A 25,054-nucleotide genomic window follows, 5' to 3' on the forward strand; every position below is an offset into this window, starting at 1 on the left:
CCACTGACCGCAGGACAAGGACAATGCTGCCAATGACCACAGGATAAATACAATGCTGCCAATAAGCACAGGACAAGGATGATGCTCACTGCCATTGACCACAGAACAAGGACAATGCTCGCTACTAATGACCACAGGGCAAGGACAATACTCGCTGCTAATGACCACAGGACTAGGACAATGCCCACGTCCAGTGAACACAGGACAAGGACAACAATGCCAATGACCATAGGACAAGGACAACGCGCACTGCCAGTGAACACAGGACAAGGACAATGCTTCCAATGACCACAGGACAAGGACAACACTGCCAGTGAACACAGGACAAGGATAACACTGCCAATGACCACAGGACTAGGACAATGCTCACTGCCAGTGAACACAGGACATGGACATCACTGCCAGTGAACACAGGACAAGGACAACGCTGCCAATTACCATAGGACAAGGACAATGCTGCCAATGACCACAGGACTAGGACAATGCTCACTGCCAGTGAACACAGGAGAAGGGCAGGACTTCCAATGACCACAGGACAAGGACAACGTTCACTGCCAGTGAACAGAGGACAAGGACAACGCTTCCAATGACCACAGGAGAAGGACACCACTGCCAGTGAACACAGGACAAGGGCAACACTGCCAATGACCACAGGACAGGTACAATGCTCACTGCCAGTGAACATAGGACAAGGACAACGCTCATTGCCAATAGCCACTGGACAAGGACAATGCTGCCAATGACCACAGGACAAGGACAACGCTCACTGCCAATGGCCACAGGACAAGGACAACCCTCACTGCCAATGGCCAATGGACAAGGATGACACTACCAATGACCGTGCAACAAGGATAATGCTGCTGCTGACCGCAGGACAAGGACATTGCTTGCTGCCAGTGAGCATAGGACAAGGACAACACTGCCAATGACCACAGGACTAGGACAACCTTCACTGCCAATGGCCAATGGACAAGGATGACACTACCAATGACCGCGCAACAAGGACAATGCTGCTGATGACCGCAGGACAAGGACATTGCTTGCTGCCAGCGAGCACAGGAGAAGGACAACACTGCCAATGACCACAGGACAAGGACAATGCTTGCTGCTAGTGTAAACAGGAAGGGACATTGCTGCCAACAGATGCAGGACACAGACAATGCTGCCAATGACCACTGGACAAGGACAACGCTGCCGATGATTGCAGGATAAGGGCAATGTTGCCAAAGACTGCAGGACAAGGACACTGTTGCCAATAACTGCAGGACAAGGATAATGCTCACTGCCAATGAACGCTGGATAAGGACATTGCTTGCTGCTAATGACCGCAGGACAAGGACAACTCTGCCAATGACCACAGGATGAGGACGACATTGTGATGACCACAGAACAAGGACGACATTGCGATGACCTCAGGGCAAGGACAATATTGCCAATGACCACGGGGCAAAGACGATATTGCCGATGACTGCAGGGCAAGGACGGCGCTCGCTGCCTTTGACAGCAGGACAAAGACGACGCTGCCGATGATCATCAAGGTCTCCCTTGCCCTAAATTTCTATGCCGGTGAATCTTTGAGACAGGAGCAAGCAACATCAGCAAATCTCGCAGATCACTGTCCATCACTGCATCAGGAACTTGGCAGAGGCCCTGTACAGAAGGAGAGGGGACTTCATCGTCTTCTCACTAACCAGAGAGAAACAGACAGCATATGGATTTGCCAGAATGACACGATTCCCACTGGGGCAGGGTGCAATCGACTGCAGAGACACATGGCTCTGTGGGCCCCACATGTTAATGGGGGAGATGTTCCATTATCACAGGAGCCACCACTCTTACACTGCCCAGTTAGTGTGTGACAATGACCAACAGGCCCTCTCAATGAATGCCACTATTCTGCATTCCTCACCTCCCCCCACCCCCAGTTGAAAAGTCAACTGGTAGCTTCCCACAACATTGGGGGTGGTCTTAACAAGGTGAGTGTGGGACTTCCACTCTTCAGGGGAAAGGAAGTCCCACCCCAGGGAGCTGTCGGCCAATCTGATTGTCCGGCAGCTGAATGGTTCCAGCAGCACCATAACACAGTGGTGGCTGCTGCTGAAACTACAAGGGAGTCCCCAGAAGAGCCATGGAGTCCAGGACCAGGACTTTATGGCCCCTCCCACCCGGTGGGATATTATATTGAATGGAGATTTAAATGGCTCGCCGCATCCGCTGGAGGAAGAGACGCCGCAGTGGGGCCGTAAGATCTTGGCCCAGATTTACAGGTAAGTCTGGGAGGAATCAGGGACCCTGGCAGTGTGATGGGGGGTGGGGGGTGACGATAGTGCAGTGTGGGGGGAGTGGGGATGGGAAGAGGTGGTGGTTTGGGTTTTGGAGGCCAGGGAGAGTGGCACAAAGATGGGATATGATCTTGTGGGGAGGGGCGGGGGGGGGGGGGCGGTGCCCCAGTTGCATGTATTATTATAGCGGATGCGGAATGAGGCCCATAACTGGCCATTAATAGGTCAGGGGTGAGCGGGAAGGTGGTGGAGTAGCCACCTGTTTTATTTTACCTGCCTCCTCCACCTTCAAATACACTGATGGTGAGGGCAGGTGGGTGGGATGGTAAAATTCCCCCCATTGTGTCTTTCCTCCTTTCCAAATCCTAACTAATGTCTCCAGTTCTGAATCAGAAAACCTAGGAGGTCTCTCTCTTGCCTGTTGCTCCATTTTTTCTGCTTTTGCTTCTCTCCAAATCTCCCACAGACAGTCCACAGCAATTCTATATAACTACAACACAGCTTCATTTTAAGAAGGGCAGACTGCCTTTCGGACATACAGACTAGGTGTTGGATCCTGGTCACCAGTTTGTTGGGGCTTATGGATCTGAGTTACACGCTTGTTTTGGGATGGCCGAGTTGGTACAACAGACAGAGCTGATCAGCCGACAGTTCTTAGGTGGAACACATTCTGTTTATCTACAAAGGTACTCAGCAGATACACTTGTGTGCTTTCAATTCAAATCCGGTCTCCATACTTCTCCTTACTAACTCAGACTACTGACTACAGAGGTAGCCTGCGCTACTCCTCTATCGGTTATATAAAATCATGTGATCTTCCTTTATAACATCCTTTTTAAAGATATACTACACATTACATAAAACCAGAATTACCACACCAGGTGAAACACATGCTAGCCACGCATGCTGCTGCGCACGCTGTTGAGTGTGCAGCCAGTCAGCAGCACATTTCATGTTGGGTTGTACACTAAAATCATTTAGATAAGGCAGCACAACGTTTGCATGCTGTATGCCTCAACAGGTCCAGATTGGACATCGCAACTTGTGCACCCAAAGACTGAGATTGGAGTTTATCCTCAGTGGGAATGAAAGCTTGAGATGCTGTTGGAGTGGAGTTTTTTCCTTTGTGTGAAGTGATTATGAGGGATTTGATTCTTGTGAGGGTTTGGTGCTAGTAGGAGTTCAGGTTATAACTATTCACATTTTTAAGTGAAACGCAAAAGGACGACATTGCAGCCTTGTGATGTATGTGGAGTGCAACATGCGGACCATCAGAATGCCAATTTATCCAAAGGCAGCAACAAATGCCTGAAAATTGAAAGTTGGAGCAGAAGATCTCTGTGCTGCAAAAGCAATTAGCCACATTTCACAGCAACTGGAATGATGAGGGATTTCTAGATCATGCTCATGGTCACCCAAGAAATAATGCTAGACAGTTCAGGACATAAGGATAATGTGGAAAGGGAGAACTGGCTGACCATCCACAGTGGCAGAAATAGGTGTACAGAAGCACTGGATGCTGGAATTGTCCAATAGTTCCATAATGTTAGACAGGTATGAGACTGATAGTGACAACAAATCAGAGGAACTTGATCCTGATTAATATGCAGTACAACAGAGCAAAGGACTACTCGAGAGTGAAAAAGATAAACTACAAAAATAGAAAAGAGATAGTACTGGGGGATTCTACAATCACGGGTATAGATTGTCTTTTTTAGTCATTACCAGGAGTCCTGAACAGTACACTGCACTATGATGTCAGATTGAAGGACAGGGAGAGAAAGCTGGAACTTTGGAGCCATTGACATAAATAGAAGAAATAAATAGAATACACCTGAGGTTTTGATGAAGGAATTTTCAGTTATATTGGAAAATGAAACTTCAGTGACACTAATCTCCAGACTGATACCTGTGTCATGTGCCAGACAGGCTAAGGAGAGAAATTAGGAAGATTAATGTATGCTTCATTGATGCAGGTGTGGTGCAAGAGGCAAGGGTTTACATTCTTGAGGCATTGGGGCAAGATTTAAAATAATAGAAGGCTATAGAGAAGGAATAGCATTCATTGGAACCAAAACAGCAGCAATGTCCTTGCAGAGAGAGTAATACAAGATATGGCAAGTGTGAGCAATGCCTAGGTTTGAAACTACAGAAAAAGAGAAAAGGATCAATAAATATATTAGAGTGGAAACAGAATGCTTATCAGAAATAGCTAAAGAGAAATAAGCAGGCTATTAGGTAGTGAAGAGCGGGACAGTGCGTTTCCTGGTCAGCCATACTGCAGAAGGCACAGCAGTACATTGCCAAGCATAATGGACCAATCCAACAGAAGTCCATGTTTTCCAATGCTCTCTTAGGGCATGGTACATGAAGGAGGACAATAGGTAGTTAAAACATTAAAGTTGTAGGGCAAAGGATATTAAAAACACAAATGAGAAAATAATGAAAAAATAAGTCAACGTTTCAAAAATCAGGATAGAATGACATGTAAATGAATACTGAAAGTATTCTAATTAAAGTTGCAGAATTAGAAGCATAAATAACTATGGAAGGATATAATATAGTCACTAGAATGGGGACATGCCTAAATTTAGATAGAACTAACTTAATATGCTTGGATGTAAAATATTTAGGAGAGATAGGGAGAGAAATTGGAGGTGTGAGAATGTGGATTCACACTACCCAAGTATTTCAATGTATCTTGTTTGTAGGATCAGCACACAATGCGTTAAAACAGTTTTCAGTCTGCTGAACAGGGATACTTTGTTAGAGATGAGAGGGTGAAGAAGTGAGAAAGGCACTCATGCGAGACTTAAGATTTTGGGTCATTCCTTAGTCACTGTTTAGAGTCTTTTAATGTATTGTGTTAATATACATGGAATGTAGGGATCAAAAGCTAGAATTGGTCTAAGTGTTTAGAGTGCACTATTGTCTGCTGTAGTCAAGTGGAATAATTAAGCTTGATGCCCGAGTTCTGTAGTGAATTGTGAATTCAAGAGTAAGGAATTATATGTAGAATTGTTTTTTCATTTGATTGAACACTAATGTTGGTTTGTGTAACATGAGCTTGCGAAAGACAAGAAACTGTTTCTGTGGTTGTAACAATCAATGTCTGTATTTAAGTAATGATAGAAAATAGAACAAAAAAGCTGTCCAACAGGAGGAAGGGTTTTTTAAAATTCATTCATGGAATGTCGGTGTTGCTGGCTAGGCCAGCATTTATTGCCCATCCCTAATTGCCCTTGAGAAGGTGGTGGTGAGTTGCCTTCCTGAACCGCTGAGGTCCATGTGGTATAGGTACATCCAGAGTGTTGTTAGGGAGACAGTTCCAGGATTTGACCCAGAGACAGTGAAAGAACAGCGATATATTTCCAAGTCAGGATGATGAGTGGCTTGGAGAGGAACTTCCAGGTGGTGGTGTTCCCATGTGTCTCCTTCTAGATGGTAGTGGTCTTGGATTTGGAAGGTGCTGTGTAAGGAGAGTTGGTGAGTTCTTGCAATGCATCTTGTAGATGGTACACGCTGCTGCCACTGTGCGTTGATGGTGGAGGGAGAGAATGTTTGTGGATGGGGTGCCAATCAAGCGGGCTGTTTTGTCCTGGATGATGTCAAGCTTCTTGAGTGTTGTTGGAGCTGCACTCATCCAGACAAATGGAAATTATTCCATCACACCCCTGACTTGTGCCTTGTAGATGGTGAACAGGCTTTGGGGAGTTAGGAGGTGAGTTACCTGTTCCTAGCCTCTGACCTGCTCTTGTGGCCACAGTATTTATATGGCTAGCCCTGTTCAGTTTCAGGGTGCAAGTGTTACTGAAGTATTCTATTACAGCACAATATTGTAAGGATGGATTGCATTAAAACAGAATCCATTTGGGTAGATTTAGGAAATAGGAAGGGAAATTGTATAATTCTTTGTTTGCATATGACATAACTGAACATGGAGATCAGATAGAGGTGGAGATATGCAGGCAGTGCAGAGTGATATGTAAAAGCAACAAAGAAGTCCAAAAAATGTAAAAAAAATGGAATGACATACCGTCCAGCCAGCCACTGTTTGTCCAAGTACAAATGGACCTCCTTGTCTATTCTAATGTTGTTGGCAAAGTGGAAACGTTTTGGCAAATCATAGGACATATAAGGTATGAAATGTTGGTTAGGAAATCTGCACTAAAATGGAAATAAATACAGAAGAAATTTAAGAAAGTTAACAGATATTAAATTTACCTTTAAAATATTTAACTCTAATAACAAAACCTGTTTTCTATGCAGCTATGGAAGAAAAATGATCTCATAGGGAGCTTGCCACTTGTAGAATTAATCTGTCACATGTGGTCCCGAATTATAATTATATGGCAAGTTGTTTGTATTGCGCCATTTCATACCGTAAACTATTTGTCATATCATGAATTTTCAACACTCTTCATTCCTAATGAAGAGAACAAATACGTTGCCATGATGGTCTTCCTGTTATGATATAAAGTGCATTAGATTGCGAGCAATTTTCTTTGCAATGCAGAAAATGGCCCAGATTTTCACCGAGTCATAGGAGTGGGACCTGATAGCGGGATTCCCACCCCCATTCCTGTTTCCAGCAATTTTCACTGGTGTGGGATAAAGGTGCGAGTAGCAAGTCTGCACACGGCACTCCCACTCTACTGATTCCATTGCAGGGGTGGGCAGTTCAAACCTCCCCATAATTTGGCGGAGTTGGGCCCCTTCTGTAAGTAGGACTGGCTCACAGCCTCTCAGAGAACCCTAGTCCCAAGTCTTTAACCAAAACAAAAACAGCCATTTGACACTCAATTGAAATACATTGTCTCTCTGACCTTCTCATAAAGTTGTCAATCACAGTCATTCATAGTATCAATGTCAGAGGCTTTTATCCAGTTCAAGGTTCTTAATCTTGCATAAATAAGCACACAGGCAGTGCAAACCCTTAAAAAAACATCAATCATAAACATCAATCAGTAAAGCTTTCCCTTCCCCCTGCAAATGTATAAACATTGCTTGCTGAGATCTAAGTGATTAGCCATTCTTGGAATTCAGCCGGTCATTCATAATGATTTTTTATCAACAAAATCAAGTTGAACAGGTGGAATCATTATGAAGGCTTAGTTGCGCTTCAAAAATGGCTAATCCACTTAGATCTCAGCAATTAATAATTATACAGCTGCAAAGGGGAGGAAAAGTTTTGATTGATCATCATCTCTATTACCTGTTTCTTTGAAGGGTTTTTCACTGCTTATTTACACAAGATTAGGAGGTTTGAGATGGATAAAAGGCTTCTGACATTGATAATTTGAATGGCTGTGGTTGATTGTTGCACTTTTAAGAGGTTGTAAACTGAATCTTTTTTTCAAAGGATCTTTTCAAAGTCTCTGCTTATGTGTCAGTTTCAAGATCATTTTAAAGACCTGCCAATGGCTCATTGGTTCTGTGCATTGTGTATACTGGGAGAGTGGTTGGAGGACATAGCGGGTATGGAAGGGGCATAGAAGATATCAGGGAGCATGGAGGTAGCATGGGAAAAATTAGGGGGCCTGGGAGATATGGGGGTAGGTTGGAGGCATGGGAAGTATGAGGGAGCATGGATGGGCATTGGCATTTAAGAGGGCATGGAAGAGGTGTGGGGGCTCATGGAGGGGACATGGAGGGCATGTGGGGTTGGTGTGACGGTAAAGGTTTGAGGGCCTGACATTCATCATTACAATTGGGCCGATGTCCCTGCAAACAGAGGCAGCCATTGCAGCCTGCCACCTCCATTGCTGCCTTGGGTCTGCCTCCGAAAGTGGTGGGCCTGACTTCATCCCTTTCCCACCTCCCCAGAATGAAAATATGCTGGGTGGGGGCCTCTTTAACGGAGACGAGTTTGCGGGGCCTGTTTTTTAAATTCCCGATACCCATCTCTTTTAAGAAAATCCAGCCCAATGTCATCACTTGAGTCCTATTCCAGCCATACTGGAATATCAAATGTCCAGATTTGATTTGGGATGTACCACAGGAGTGTTTGGATTGGTAAATTTATAAATGGGTGCAAAACATTTCCTGCCCAATAAAAAACATAGTGAGGAAATTTTGTACTATTAGAAAAACTAGTCAATGATCTAATCTTTCACATCGTAACAAAATCAAACAATGATTTTTTGACATTTCCAAAGTAGTCCTGTACTCCTGTACTTAATGTCATAGAAATTACAGCACAGAAAAAGACCATTTGTCCCATCAGGTTGGTGCTACCTCCTTAACTGGAGTTTACTCTTAATCACTGCCAGAAACTTCCCCCATAACTTTTTATATTCTGCCCTTTCAAGTACTTATCTAATTCTGTTCTAATTGATTTTATAGTCTCTGCTTGAATAGTCATTTGTTATAAAGCATTTGATGTTCTAACAAAGCTACCTGAAAACAAACCTACATGACAAAACAAAATTCTTCAAATTTTGTTCTTCTAGCAATAATTTCCCTTTGCCAGTGAGTTAGAAATAATGTCAAAGTGGGGAGGGTGCAGGGGAACATGGTATCAGAGGGGAATTGACAGGCTGGTCAGCTGCAAGGTAGGAAAATTAGTGACAGGAAGCCAGGGTTGGGGATCTTGGAGACAGTCACTGGAAGGGTGGGGGGAATGAGGCTGAGAGTGGAAATTGGGAGGATGGGATGGGAAGTTAAAAGCTTGGTGGGCAGGGAGGAACAGAGTGGCTATCAGCAGGATGGGTGTTTTGTATAAGTCACCAATTGTGGGAAGGGAAAGCATATGTGTGGGTGGTGGGGGGTGGGGTGGATGCGGTGGTGAGGGTGAAGCCCAAAGACTTCTTTGAGGGCCCAGGCAGGGAAATCTCGCTCCTCCTGCCCACAAGGAGTGTTGCAAAAAGGACTCACCTTCTGGAGCCAACAGCTCCCAGTTTTATTTCACCACAGAGTTTCCCAAGCCTTGGGAAATCTGTCCTGCAATGGTAACATTTAAATTAGGCTCCCAATTGCACTGCAGAAGCCTGATTTAAATATGTTAATGAAGTGCCCTGCCTCTCAAGAATGGGTCAGTCGCATAACACATTATCCACCATCATAAAAAAAGCAACGATTGTGTTGCCATTTAACTCATTTTAATCCATACCCAAACCCTTTCCAACCATTATGGGGAAGTTAGTATTGAGCCAATGTTTTGCAGTTTATCTTCGCAAAAGCTTTCATCACTTTTAATCCTTTCAACCTTCTCTATTCCAGTGAAAAAAATCCCTAATTCTGGAATATCAATGGACATTACAGTAAAGGACTATTTAGTAATCCTACTTCATAGTAGTTAACTTGTGGTATTAAAGCGCAATACAGTTAGAACCAGCCATATCTTTACAGCAAATGGAAATTATTTTTTATTACTTACAGAAAGGTTTTTAACAACTCCTTCTGAATCAACTGAAAAAGAAACAAAGAACTGTAGTCATTTCACAAAATGCTGGGAATGAAGTCAAAGCTACTGTATATTCCTTTCTTCTGTTCCTTTCCCCTTCACCTCTTGGGCTGGATTTAATGCAGTCTGTCATAGCAGTAACATGGCAGCCAACCCCACTTAATCATAGGAAAGGCCCCGTGCCAGTCTCCAGGCGATGGGAGAACCTCCCCCTGTTTAAGTGGGAGGGCGGAAGGAGCTGATGTGGGATTCCCAGCTGCCACTGGCAGGGTGTCAGTTAGGCTCATTAATGAGCCAGTTGACACCCATTATCCCTGCAGCCACCACAATTTGGTGGTGCCTCAGGGATTTAACAGGAGCCGCACGGCTTTCCCATGACCTCACAAGGCAACCCAGCAACAGTGGCCTCCCAAGGGAGGGGGGAGGGTTCCCTTGATATCAGGAACTTTGAAGACCCAGCATCAGGAAAGGGTTGGGGGCTGCTGAAAGCCACCCCCCCACCCCCCTGCCCTTGCCTCTGACCCCCCCTGCCAACCCCTACCCCGAACGCAATCCCTCAATCTGCATCCCATCCTCAATGACCTTTGGCCTGCAGTCCCAAGATGATCCTAGACCTTTGATGGGTGCATTGCTGGCAGCAGCCATCGTTCCCGCTGGCACTGTCGGTGTTAAGTAGCTGCCAGTCTCTGATTGGCTGGAAGCTTTTGGCAGGCAGGATTTCAGCTGCAAAGGGCCCTCAATCGTGGGAAAGGCCCAATGATGGCCACTTAAGTGCCCAAAGGGCACTTTATTCCATTAGACCTCCCTCACATAATTTGACAGGGGTCCCCTGCTGATTTTCCAACCAGTGGGCAAGACCCCTGTTTGCCCCCAAAATCCAGCCCCTTGTGAAGATGAAAACACATCCCAAATCCAATTCTATCAGTGCCTTCTGCCTTCCACTACCACACTCGTCACCATACTACATGTATGCGCCTAGACTATAAATAGCAGTAAGCAATTCTCCTGTGAAGAGCTTCACAATGAGGCCCAATCCTTTATTCGTCTGATTTCATTATCAATGTTATTGAAAAATGATCAGGATCAGGAATCCTGATGGATTCTGCATTTTCGTAACCCCAGAGTAGTGAGGTCAATTGTGGTCTCTTCATCATTGCTCCCTCAGGGATCGGCTCACTTATCACAAAACTAGAGGCTCCCTGGTTTGATTGGTTCACCAGGTACTGCATGTCCAAAGATAGCCTTTGGAGGAGCTCGCTTAACTGTCAATAGTCAAACAGACAAATAGTAATTACTTTATTATTTGTTTTACTACTAGCAGCAGGTTTCAGCAGCAGAAGGTAATGCTATGGCATGGTGAATGGTCAATGACAAATTAATTTCCCAGTTCCAGCTCTTTCAATATCATCTTCATTGCTGTGGAAAGCCCTCAGTTAGAGACCAGATATTTCACACAAGAGGGAACCTTGAAAACTATCCTCTAGGACTGTCCTTATACCTATCAATATTTAAGAGATCCAGGAGAGGAGAAGCCATCCTTTTGGCTGGCAGGTGGTGCATGGTGTAGTGATGCAGGAACAAAGGAATGTAATGGAGAACTGTTGTAGAGAAGAAAGTGTGAAATAAAGAAGGGAATAATTGCCAGCCTGAGATTTTGCAGGTGTTCTTCTGGTCTTGCACCGAAACTTTAGCAGGAGACTCACAGAACCTCCAAAGAAATGGCATGAAGGGTTATTTTCAGCCACTTTCACTCTTTCTGTAGAGGTTCCATTGATTTCCTATCAAAGGTGTGAGGCAAGACCAGAAGAACCCCTGCAGAATCTTGGGATGACAATCATTAAAACATTAACAGAACAAACACTATAGTTAATAAATTAGAAAAAAAATGTTAATTAACTGTTAATTTATAATATAGGTAATGAATTTAACTAATTTATGTTAATCTTCCCTTCGTATTTGAAATTGTAATTTTAAATGCTCTCTTCATCACACTCTGGAGGCAATGGCATCACAGTTTATGTTGTACACCAAACTATGATTTTTAACAGATCATTTTTGTATTTTACATTAAAGGTACTTGCATGTCAAATAGTCCTTTGGAACATTTTTAGCTCGAATGCGAGCAGCTGGGCCACTATACACGTATAAATTGTCCACGGTTTCAAAGTATTTAGTCATATATTCAATTTGATCACAGTAAGTTTTTTCCATTCCTGGAAGAAAATGAAATCCAGGGAAACAATCGTAAGGCAATGTAACATCATTAAAGTTTTGAAAATGTATTAACCACTTCAAGTACTACACTTTCAAAGAACAGCATTTGCATTTAGTGCAGAAAGTAAAATAATGAATCTTCTTTAATTTTAACATTCTCATTGAGACCATTTTTGTTATATTAGCTTAGCCTTTGTATAATTAACACTGAAGCAACTGCAGCTCTATGCATATATCAGATTTAATCATTGATAGATACATAAATAAGATAACATTTATAACTGCACATTCAGCACAGAGTTTTGTCTAGCAGGAGCACAGATCAGGGGATAAGCAGATCCTGCGGGATTTTCCATCCATTATGAACGCAAAAATCCTTTGTGGCCCACACTACTCCAGACCTATATCCTACTATGTGAATTGGATGGGATTTCTCTGTTGGACCCAGCTTAAAGATTGCTGTATTTATTGCAACAATAAGTAGAAGTTTGAAGGACCATCAAGATCAGACAGGTACACCTGGAGTTCTCAGAGAACAGTTGAACATGTTAATGAATGCTCACGCTGAAGATATAGGGCAGAATTTTCTGCCTACCGCCGGAGAAGCGGGCCCCGCTGCCATTTTAAGTGGGCGGGCCAATTAAGGCCCACCCAGCATGACGCCCGGCGGGAAGCGCAATGCGCTTCCTGTGCGGGCAGGGGGGATTGCCCAAATACGAGAGTGCGCTCTTTCGTGCATGCGCACGAAAGAGCGCACATCTCCCTGAGGCTAAGTGCTGCCTCAGGGAGATCGCTGATAGTCGTATAAACATTAAAAATAGAAAAAAAAATCCTTAACATGTCCCCCTCATGTAACAATGTCACACGAGATGGGACATGTTCATAAATTTCACTAAAACTTTATTAAACTTTTTTAAACCCTACATGAAACCTCGTCTCGCTGGTGGATGAGGTTTCATGTTTTTTCTATTCCCCCCCGGGGCTCCTGGCCTGCCCACCAACCTTAAGGTTGGACAGGCAGGTCCTTTAATTGTTTAAATGATCCTGTCAATGGCCTCAATTGGAAATTGACAGGTCGGCGGGCGGACACCTGATTTTGCTGTGCCCCCGCCTTCCTGAAGATTTAAATGAGGCGGGATGACGTCGGGGGTTCCGCCCCCCTGCTCGCCGACGGCAAAATTCAGCCCATAGTCAGGATATCAACTGATCACCTGAGATTCTATTTTATTCTCTTAGATGTTTTATTCTTTAATCAATTATTCATTTAAATGGGCTTGACTGTATTGGTTTTGCTCTGCTGTGCTGTGCTTTATGGCAAAATATAAAAGCCTGGAATGGCTCATACTATTTGCAGTAGCGATGTGCCTCTCAGAATAGTAAATGTTCCTGCATGATGAGATGTAGTAAATTTATGGTATCACCACTATATTCATTTATTTTCAAACTTGTGTTTCTTTGTTCCAATAAAATCCTATGCTGGGTGTATCTTTTGCCTTGATGACAAACAACATTAAAAAAGACATACCATGATCAGCTACAATGATGAGGTTAACACAATTGTGTAAGTTTTTCTGTTTGAGTCCGTCCATCAACATTCCTACAATCCGATCAATTGACTGTAATGCTTTAATCACCTGCAAAATAATAAGAGGTATTAACTTTCAATCAAGACATACACACTTACTTACTCAAAAACAGTTTTTGCTTCACAATTCAATCAATCAACTTGTAGAACACAGTCCCACTTCAAAGTTTTATAGACTCAATTATCAGAAATAAGTGGTATAGCATACGTGGAAAGCTGTTCACTTGCACAATTCTTGGGCTGAAGGAAGCAGGTGCATGTCTAGAGCTTTACTCACTGGCATTCCACAAGTGTATAATTTCTAATGTTAGTGAAAAGGTAATCGGGTCAGATCTAATATCCTTAGAAATTCAAAAATTCAAAATGACTTGAGCTCTTTTAAGTTCAAAGTTTTAAAATATGACTGCCCTAAAAATGAGAAATCTTTGTCTTCAAATGCTCTCACTGCTGATACAAAATAAGAAATTTACACTTCTGTTTGGTATGTGTAATATCACTGCGGTGCAAAACATCTCACAGCACTATTACTAAATGTGCACTATAATGAGAGAGGTCCACATTTCCCAAGGCTCCTCCTCGAACTGTTTAGAATTCAGTAAAGCAATATCACCGCAAGGTGGACAGATACAGGCTGAGATTTACATAAAGTAAAAAGTTACGAAGTGTAAAGAAACTAAGCTATCGAAGGAGACAATCAAAACTGATATTAGGTAAATATATCTGAATTCCAAAATCATTGAAATTAAGATGTCTTTTAGAGGCAATAAACAATGTTGGAGGGACTACAGAGACATGTGATGCCCCAGGAAATGGGAATCCAATATGTACAGGTATAAGACACTGAAAAATACAACAGATAGGGGATGACAGAAGAGCGGAGAGATAACTTGGCAATCAGGGAAGGTGAATTGACATCCCAGGGGAAGAAGTAAATTAAAATAGTTTACCTTCAGCTAACAAGAGTTAGAGAATGGGATTAATATTAGGAGGACAATATGTATAGGACACGATCATAAATGTAACACTTGATGAGAATTAGCATATGGAAAGACATTGTGTCTATGTGGGAGAACTGTTGGCATAAAGACTGTAATAATTCAAAAACAAAATCAATTAGAATTATCTGGAAATTAGACCCAGTAAGGACAAAGTCAAATTATATGACTTTAAAATGGCAAATATCAAAGGCATAATTAAACAACATTAATGGGTAACTTTTAATGAAAGATAATAATTGAGGAAAATGAAATACTTTAAAACAATAATGTACAAGCTTCATCCAGGGAAAACATGTGTAAGTAATATAAGCATTTTCCAAAATGGCTGATTATTACTATTTTAAAGACCTAATTAAAGATATAAACCCTTAACTTACTCCACCACTAACAGGTCCAAATGAATGTCCAGCACCATCTGGTTCTTCAAAATACATGGTATAAAAGTTTGGCCTGATGTGACAAAATCAAACACTTTTTAGTATAGCAACAGTATGAATTTCAGAAAACACATATTGCTAATTTGAATGGTCATTTTGGTAAAACTAGCTGATTTACTGGTGTTATTGATCACAGGAACACAAACTGTGTTTCTATTTTCCATTGACTATCCCCAAGCTTATCTCCTACTCTCTAATTCTTTCTCTCTCTCTTTCTTTCTCTCTCTCTCTCTGTTGGTGTGTGGCCTTTCTCACACTCCGTATAACAGAATCACACAGAATCACAGAATCACACAGTGCAGAAGAAGCCCTTCGGCCCATCAAGTCTGCACCAACACGTGAGAAACACCTGACCTACCTACCTAACCCCATTTACTCCATTACAAGCCTGCCGACTCCCACAGCTACCTTGACTACAGCTCCTCACGCCCCGCTTCCTGTAAGGACTCCATCCCATTCTCTCAGTTCCTTCGCCTCCGTCGCATCTGTTCTGATGATGCTACCTTCAAAAACAGTTCCTCTGACATGTCCTCCTTCTTTCTTAACCGAGGTTTTCCACCCACGGTCGTTGACAGGCCCTCAACCGTGTCCGGCCCATCACCCGCGCATCCGCCCTCACGCCTTCTCCTCCCTCCCAGAAACATGATAGGGTCCCCCTTGTCCTCACTTATCACCCCACCAGCCTCCACATTCAAAGGATCATCCTCCGCCATTTCTGCCAACTCCAGCATGATGCCACCACCAAACACATCTTCCCTTCACCCCCCCTGGCGGCATTCCGTAGGGATCGTTCCCTCCGGGACACCCTGGTCCACTCCTCCATCACCCCCTACTCCTCAACCCCCACCTAAGGCACCTCGCCATGCCCACGCAGAAGATGCAACACCTGCCCCTTCACTTCCTCCCTCCTCACCGTCCAAGGGCCCAAACACTCCTTTCAAGTGAAGCAGCATTTCACTTGCATTTCCCCTAACTTAGTCTACTGCATTCGTTGCTCCCAATGCAGTCTCCTCTACATTGGAGAGACCAAACGCAAACTGGGCGACCGCTTTGCAGAACACCTGCGGTCTGTCCGCAAGAAAGACCCAAACCTCCCTGTCGCTTGCCATTTTAACACTCCACCCTGCTCTCTTGCCCACATGTCTGTCCTTGGCTTGCTGCATTGTTCCAGTGAAGCCCAACGCAAACTGGAGGAACAGCACCTCATCTTCCGACTAGGCACTTTACAGCCTTCCGGGCTGAATATTGAATTCAACAACTTTAGATCTTAAACTCCCTCCCCCATCCCCACCCCCTTTCCGTTTCTTCCCCCTCCCTTTTGTTTTTTCCAATAATTTATATAGATTTTTCTTTTCCCACCTATTTCCGTTATTTTTAAATCTATAACTGTAATACCCTGTCAGTCTCTCCGCCCCACCCCCACTAGAGCTGTACCTTGAGTGTCCTGCCATCCATTCTTAATTAGCACATTCTCTTAGATAATATCACCACCTTTAACATGTCTTTGTTCCTTTTGTCTGTGACATCTTTTGATTATCTGCTCCTATCACTGCTTGCTTGTCCCTACAACCCCCCCCACCAGCTTCTTTCCACCCCACCCCGACCTTAAACCAGCTTATATTTCACCCCTCTCCTAACTTTACTCAGTTCTGCTGAAGGGTCATGAGGACTCAAAACGTCAACTCTTTTCTTCTCCGCCGATGCTGCCAGACCTGCTGAGTTTTTCCAGGTAATTCTGCTTTTGTTTCCTATTTACCAGCACTTGGCAGACATTAGATGGACAGACTTTTTTTATATGCAAACAGGCTGATTACTAATGAGCAACTATAAGACTGATAATAACCAAAAACGATTACCTCTCTGAATCAGGCAGGCTAAGCCATTTCAGGATAGTGAATACTCTTTCTTCAAATGGAATAGATCTGAAATATATAAATAGTTGCAAGGAAAAGTGAGAGATGGAAAGAGACTCAAGATGGATACTTGGTAATATTGTTGATATTTTGACGCATTGAGCTCTATTGTCAACTAGCTCCTTTCAAGCTTGCTTAAAAGGCTACATAAAAAAAGTGACAAACCTCCTTAAATTTGCCAACCCTGATACGCCAATGTAATTCAGATCAAAACACATTATTGCATTATGACACATTTTGCTGTTCACATGTCCTGTCATTTTGTCAAGATTCAGTTACAGCCATTTTTTATTTTGATCAAAAACAATTAGGTATCTATGATTTCTTAATTTTTAAATGAAATTCCACTGTTCACTATTTTAATAAAGGTCTCAAATTATTTAAACTAATTAGATTGTTGTTAAAATAGCAGACAAAAGAATTTCATACAAATATATCTGTTACTGAAATATCACAGCACAATTTTCATTGTAATATCATTTTGAGGCTTATTGTTGGATTAAAATGATTGGAATTTGCTTTAGACAGTCAGCAGCAGTTAACAAGAGTCACTAAGAATCTTCCAGCCATCTCAAAAAAATTACTTTTCAAATGTGCCCTACATATATCAATATTTCTATGCACATATAGTGAGCATGTGGAAGTACAGCAGCCGTTTTGGGTGACCAATGTCAGCTGCAGAGGGGGAACTAAATTTGTCCCTGGGTAATAGTGGAGACAAGTTGAAAAGTACAATATTAAAAATACCTTTGTTACAAAACAAAAGTAACTTGTAATGCTTTTGTTTCCAGAAACATTTAGGCCCAGATTTTTGCCACGATGGAGAGACTCTCTGTCATGGCGAAAATAGCAGAAATGCCTGAAAATCAGAAATCCCACCCTCGAACATGGCACTTCCCATTTTCACAGGGACGGGATTGGGTGTAGGCCACATTTTGTTCATGCACAGTTCACAGAGGCAGCTGGCCATTTAAATCATCAGCTGCTTCCACTGAAGTGGAATTTTGGTCGGCCAGGAGTGTGAAATCCAACATGTACAAATTAGACCAGGTAAGAGGAGATCTGAGCTTGATGGATTCATTCGGACTGCCAGGGCACTTCTTTGGATCTGGTCCTGCGACACCTTTGGAGGAGCTAAAGTGCCCTTTGGTGGAAGTCAGGTGCCCTTTGAGGTAGGTACAGTGTCCTTAGAAATTGTTAAAAGTAGGTTTAAATAACCATTAAAAGTGCATAAACCTATCACTTTCAAGCGCATTGGAACTGTTAACAGACCTGTCAAAACTGTCAGACGCACCTGTCAAAGGGACCAATAAAAGTCTAGCTGTTTAAATCTTTGAAAAAAATGTCTGGAGTGTTAAACAAAAATGATATCTTGCTATTTCACTCTGTCCGGTGAGATAAGCCTGAGGGGTTCCATTACTGAGTTAGTACTGCATGACTGATTTCACAACCATCCATTATCACATTAGCATGCCTGCCATTTTACAGTTTGATTGACAGATGCAAGTGGTTATAGACTCTTTGATGTGGGATTAGGAATTCCAATGCTTGTTGCTATAAGGGATTATGAACTTAACTTAAATGTTTGTTCTTATAAGGCTTTATTTAGTTGAACGAATGTAAATGTAGCAAATGGGTTCTTACGAATGAATATTTTTTCAATATGATGAAGTCTTCAGTAGACATTTAGAAATTTATTTTATAGAACATTATATTATCTCATCGCTGCATGGGTCTTGAGGTCTGCCCTTGGTGGATTCTAGGTGGGTTGGGAGGTGTAAGGGAAAAGGGTGGTGAGTGGGGGCTATGGGTTGGCCTGATGTGAGGGATGAGGGCTGGTGGGATGTTTCTTTTTATTCATTCACGGGATAAGGGCTTCACTGGCTGGGCCAGCATTTATTGCCCATCAGTAGTTGCCCTTGAGAAGGTGGTGGTGAGCTGCCTTCTTGAATCGCTGCAGCCCATGTGGTGTAGGTACACCCACAGTACTGTTAGGAAGGGAGTTCCAGGATTTTGACCCAGCAACAGTAAAGGAACAGCGGTATATTTCCAAGTCAGGATGGTGAGTGACATGGAGGGAAGCTTCCAGGTGGTGATGTTCCCATCCGTCTGCTGCCCTTGTCCTTCTAGACAGTAGTGGTCGTGGGTTTGGAAGGTGCTGTCTAAGGAGCCTTGGTGAATTCCTGCAGTGCATCTTGTAGATGGTACACACTGCTGCTACTGTGCGTCGGTGGTGGAGGGAGTGAGTGTTTGTGGCTGGAGTGCCAATAAAGTTGGCTGCTTTGTCCTGATGGTGTCAAACTTCTTGAGTGTTGTAGGACCTGCACTCATCCAGGCAAGTGGAGAGTATTCCATCATACTCCTGACTTGTGCCTTGTAGATGGTGGACAGGCTTTGGGGGGAGTCAGGAGGTGAGTTACTCATCACACGATTCCTAGCCTCTGACCTGCTCTTGTAGCTACAGTATTTATATGGCTAGTCCTGTTCAGTTTCTGGTCAATGGTAACCCCCAGGATGTTGATAGTACAGGGTTCAGTAATGGTAATACCATTGAACATCAAGGGGCGATGGTTAGATTCTCTCTTGTTGGGATATGGTCATTGCCTGGCATTTGTGTGGTATGAATATTAGTTGCCACTTGTCAACCCAAGCCTGGATATTGTCCAAGTCTTGCTACATTCGGACATGGACTGCTTCAGTATCTGAGGAGTTGCGAATGGTGCTGAACATTGTGCAATTATCAGCGAACATCCCCACTTCTGACCTTATGATGGAAGGAAGGTCATTAAGGAAGTAGCTGAAGACAGTTGGGCCAAGGACACCACCCTGAGGGACTCCTGCAGTGATGTCCTGGAGATGAGATAATTGACCTCCAACAACCACAACCATCTTCCTTTGTGCTAAGTATGACCCCAACCAACGGAGAGTTTTCCCCCTGATATGATACTCACTGATTCAGGTTTTGCTAGGGCTCCTTGATGCCACACACTGTCAAACGCTGCCTTGATGTCAAGAGCAGTCACTCTCACCTCATCCCACCTTGGGAGTTCAGCTCTTTTGTCCATGTTTGAACCAATGCTGTAATGAGGTCAGGAGCTGAGTGGCCCTGGCAGACCCCAAACCGGACATCAGTGAGCAAGTTATTGCTAAGCAAGTGCCACTTGATAGCACTGTTCATGAGCCCTTCCATTACTTTACTGATGACTGAGAGTAGATGGATGGGGTGGTAATTGGCTGAGTTGGATTTGTCCTGCTTTTTGTGTACAGGACATACCAGGGCAATTTTCTACATAGCTGGGTAAATGCCAGTGTTGTAGCTGTACTGGAGCAGCTTGGCTAGTGGCGCAGCAAGTTCTGGAGCACAATTCTTCAGTACTATTGCAGGAATATTGTCAGGGCCCATAGCCTTTGCACTATCAGTGCCTTCAGCCATTTCTTGATATCACGTGGAGTGAATCGAATTGGCTGAAGACTGGCATCTGTGATGCTGGGGACCTCCAGAGGAAGCCAAGATGGATTATACTCTCGGCACTTCTGGCTGAAGATTGTAGCAAATACTTCAGCCTTATCTTTCACACTGATGTACTGAGTTCCTCCATCATTGAGGATGCGGATATTTGTGGAGCCTCCTCCTCCAGTGAGTTGTTTAATTGTCCACCACCATTCACGACTGGATGTAGCAGGACCATAGAATATTATGTTTTAAACCTTATTTTTTATTTCTGGATGCAGCGCTGGAGCCCTGAGGCAGGCCTTCCTCTCAGCTTGCCTCCACATCCAACAACCTCTTCACTTTGTTTTTAATCACTCATGGAGTGTGGGCATTGCTGGATAGGCCAGCATTTATTTCCCATACCTAATTGACCTTGAGAAGGTGGTGGTGAACTGCCTTCTTGAACTGCTGAGTCCCTGCGGTGTAGGTACACCTACAGTGCTGTTAGGGAGGGAGTTCCAGGATTTTGACCCAGCAACAGTGAAGGAACGGAGATATATTTCTAAGTCAGAATGGTGAGTGGTTTGGAGGGGAACTTCCAGGTGGTGGTGTTCCCGTGTGTCTGCTACCCTTATCCTTCTAGACGGTAGCAGTCATGGGTTTGGAAGGTGCTGTCGAGGGAGTAAAAACTCTAAGAAAATGCTGGAAAAGTTCAGCAGGTCTGACAGCATCTGTGGAGAGAGAAACAGAGTTAACGTTTCGAGTCTTTACACCTCTTCAGAGCTAAGGAGCATTGGTGAATTTCTGCAGTGCATCTTGCACATGGCACACTCTGCTGCCACTGTATGTCGGTGGTGGAGGGAGTGAATGTTTATGGATGGGGTGCCAATCAAGTGGGCTGCTTTGTCTTGGATGGTGTCAAGCTTCTTAACTGTTGTTTGAGCAGCACTCATCCAGGCAAGTGGAGAGTATTCCATCACACTCCTGACCTGTGCCTTGTAGATTGTGGACAGGCTTTGGGGAGTTAAGAGGTGAGCTACTTGCTGCAGGATTCCTAGCCTCTGATCTGCCCTTGTAGCCCAGTATTTATATGGCTAGTCCAGTTCAGTTTCTGATCAATGGTAACCCCCAGGATGTTGATAGTGGGGGATTCAGCAATGATAATGACAGTGAATGTCAAGGGGCGATGGTTCAATCCTCTCTTGTTGGAGATGGTCATTGCCTGACACTTGTGTGGCACCAATATTGCTTGCCACTTGACAGCCCGAGCCTGGATATTGTCCAGGTCTTGTTGCATTTGGACATGGACTGCTTCTGTATCTGAGGAGTTGTGAATGGTGCTGAGCATTGTGCAATCATCAGCGAACATCCCCATTTCTGACCTTATGATGGAAGGAAGTTCATTGATGAAGCAGCTGAAGCTGGTTGGGCCTAGGACTCCTTCCAGCTTCCCCCACCTGCCCCGCCACCCCCCCTACCAGCACGCCCCCACCCCCACATCGAGATGGAAAATCCGACATTCCGGCAGCCATTTTAAATATCAGGTTCACGGAGCCGGGATTTCTCCCATCTCTGCGCACCCAAACCAGAAGTAAAAATTAGGGCCTTAAAATTAGGAAACCTGGCAACACCAACAGCCTGTTCCTATTCCCTCTACCCAGCCGCATAGGATGTAACCTAATTACACCAGCATTAGAGGGAGGAGCAAGTGTCAAATCTGTCAGCATTCGCTATCACCTGTCAGCAGCAATCCCACTGCTGCTTACTGGCAAGTGACAAATCTCAGCTGCTAAGTTTTATCGTATTCATTTTATGGCAACTAGGCCTACTGATTATAGCGTTTCACCAGGTAAAATCTGATAATTGCACCCTAAAAGATTGAATCAAATATTAGAGTGATGCCCAATTAAATTCTGAAACAGAAACATCGGGCTGAATTTTCCCTACCTGAGGTTAGATGCAAGGGAGAGTGCAGCAGCAGGATTTGAATCCATGTCCCCAGAATATTAGTCTGGGTCTCTGGATTACTAGTCCAGTGATATTACCATGATCATCATCCCCCCCTTGGAGCCAGAGGCATACCAATCTCAGCAATGGCCATCATTCCTGGTGGAGCTGCTGGCCTGACATCGCTGTAGGCCTTTGAGAGCTTACCCATCATCCTCATAGGATGACAGTAGTGGAGGTAGCCAATCAGTAGGACACTTCCTGAGAGGATGTGTCGGCGGGGACATGATTACCTGGATGGTCATGGGACCCCCACATTGGGCTGAGCGTTGAGGTCCCAATGCACACTGGAAAATTCAGCCAATCACCCTTGAGGCAAATTAAATCTTCACATATCCTCCCTCCGCTATAATTGGGTAGGTAAATGTCACACAACATACACAATAGAGCAGAATTTTTCAAGATAGCAGGGTTTTCCACCTCATCACCCAAAGTGTTGGCAGGGAACGCATCTCCACTGACCACAGCATCCCTGCAGCATTAATTGGCTGGAGACACAAGTCCCGCCTCAGAGAGCTGCCAGCCAAACTGACTAAGCAGCAGCTCTGTAGTCCCAGCAGTGCCAGTGGTAGCAGTGGAGTCCAAGACCAGGTAACTGCAGGGGGGGTCACACAGCGGGGAGGGGAGGTGAGGCCCTGGGAGTGGGGGGAGAGTGAGAGTGGCAGGGGGATTTTGTTGCAGAGGACAGAGGGGTGGGGGAAGGGGAGCATCCCAGGGGGGAAAACCCTGTTGGGGTGGGGGTGAGGTGGCCACCTAATGTGAAAAGGGGGCCCCTTGAGGGATGCATCCCACCCTCTTCCTACCCAAGGCCTGAGCAGGGTGACCGGCCAGGCTTCGCCCCTGCCCCTGAACTCCACCCCCACCCTCAAAATGAGGGCAGCAGGAAGGCCACCCAGGAATTTTACAGGCCAAACGACTCACCACCCGCCCAAACACCACCCCCCCACCCCCCACGCCCCACCCCCCCCCCACCCACCCCACTCCCCCACAACCTGCAAACCTGCTGGCAGGGTACCATAAAATTCTGCTCACAGATCCCTGCTCCCTGAATCAATTTGTGACCCAATGTTGACTTGAAGACACAATATTTTCTTGAATTTCTACAATTTCTGAAGTTTTCTGATTACAAATGTAGAAACATAGAAAATCTGTGGCACAGAAGGAGGTCATTTAGCCCATTGTAGCTAACAAAAGAGCTATACAGCTCACATTCCAGATGTTGGTCTGTAAGTTACTGCACCTAATGTGATATTTTTGCAATGTTATGAGGACTTCTGTCTCTACCATTCTATCAAAAAGTGGGCGGAATCATCTGGTCCCATTGGCAGCGGGCATCATGGCGGGTGTGGGTGGACAATATCGTGAGAAGGCCAAAAATCGGCTTTATGCGATTGTGAAACCAGTTTGTGATCGTCAATGGCAGGCTGCATTTCCTGCCGCCGCATGCACGATAACATCTCAGTATAAGCCCAGCTCGCTGAGATCATCCCCCCAAGCTGGATCATCCGGGCACCTTGGCCTGATTACTAGGGCTTGCTTGGGGAAGTGGGAGAAGTGGCCTCAGGCAAGGGAAGAGGCTGCAGGGCGAGGGCTGTACTGGGGAAGGGGGGTGTCCCAGGGTGTGTGTGGGGGCACATGTTGATCTGTGCAAGTGGCTTCAAGATAGTGAGGACTGAGGAGGCAGTCTCCAGATGAGATGAGACCAGATGGAGATGTGAAGGTGTGTGTGAGAGAGTGAGTGGTGATGTCCCTTGAGCTGGCAGTGAGTGACATGCCAGTGAATGGCCTTGTGAGTGTGTGAGTTTAAAGTGATGAGGTGGTTGCTGTACCCTGGCGACACGGATGAGATGATTCATCCTCTTTCTGCATTGGATGGCCAACCTCTCCTGTGCAGCATTGGCACTGACCACCACTGCCGCTTCCTCCCAAGCTGGAATGGTGAGATTGCTGGACCAGAGCAGGGATGGAGTACATCACGTTGCACCTCCAAAAGGCATTCCAGTGAAGGGTCACTGAACTCTCCTTGGTTTTCAGGGCCATGTCTTCACTGGAGCAGTCCTGGGCTGCAAGCATTGAGAACCGTCTGCGTGGCTGCAGTTTAGATATGGCACCTGGAATGAGGAAACAGTGAAGTAACGACATAGCGGGCATTTCAGAGGCTGCCCGCCAGCGAGACAGCGTGTTTCCTGTGACTGCATAATTAATGAGGAGGGAAGCAGATGATATGATGCAAAAATCTGCCATTGCAGCCAGCGGGTAAAACGTCTTTTTTCACACCTGTTGCCGCACTTAGTGCAAATCTGGGTTGATTCCACCCAAAGAGTTCCAGCCTCCCATCATTCTCTGAGTGCAAAAATGTCCTCCTCAACTCCCTTCTAATCCTTCTGCCAATAACATTCAGTGTTATTTTTAACTCAACAAAGTTCACAGTTGATTTGACTTAAATTTGGGCAAAAATTATCCAGGAAAATCAGGAAGTCTAATTATAACAATTTCAAACTGCCTAAATTTCCCAAATTTTACCATTACCTTCTTGAAGAAGATTTAATAAGTTAAAACTGTATAGAAAAATTACCCACAGAACCGTTCCACAGATTAGTATCCATATATATTTACACAAAAAGTTTGATGTTTATCCGAGATTTTGACAAAATTATTATCAATGGGAAATGTAGGTATGGTCCTTTTACACACCCCTACAATGGAGCTGGCAAGGATGGGATTGCTGTGCATGGGCAGGCTTCCCACACCCTTATCCCGCACTGGCAAAAGATTGCTGG

General features: G+C 44.5%; 1 protein-coding gene across 1 annotated transcript in view; it reads right to left on the minus strand.

The window, feature by feature from the left end:
- The window catches only part of LOC144681114 (venom phosphodiesterase), a 163,680-nt gene that overhangs the window by 87,000 nt on the left and 51,626 nt on the right, over positions 1–25,054 (minus strand). Inside the window, exons 9-14 of the mRNA XM_078542845.1 lie at positions 16,778–16,843; positions 14,862–14,934; positions 13,427–13,535; positions 11,769–11,900; positions 9,661–9,692; positions 6,319–6,449 (exon numbers count right to left, since the gene is read on the minus strand). Of these exons, the coding sequence (XP_078398971.1) occupies positions 6,319–6,449; positions 9,661–9,692; positions 11,769–11,900; positions 13,427–13,535; positions 14,862–14,934; positions 16,778–16,843 (543 nt within the window). The remainder of the gene's footprint in view (positions 1–6,318; positions 6,450–9,660; positions 9,693–11,768; positions 11,901–13,426; positions 13,536–14,861; positions 14,935–16,777; positions 16,844–25,054) is intronic.

The sequence above is a fragment of the Cetorhinus maximus genome, chromosome 5 (assembly GCF_964194155.1).
Source record: "Cetorhinus maximus chromosome 5, sCetMax3.hap1.1, whole genome shotgun sequence".
NCBI classification, from domain to species: Eukaryota; Metazoa; Chordata; class Chondrichthyes; order Lamniformes; family Cetorhinidae; genus Cetorhinus; species Cetorhinus maximus.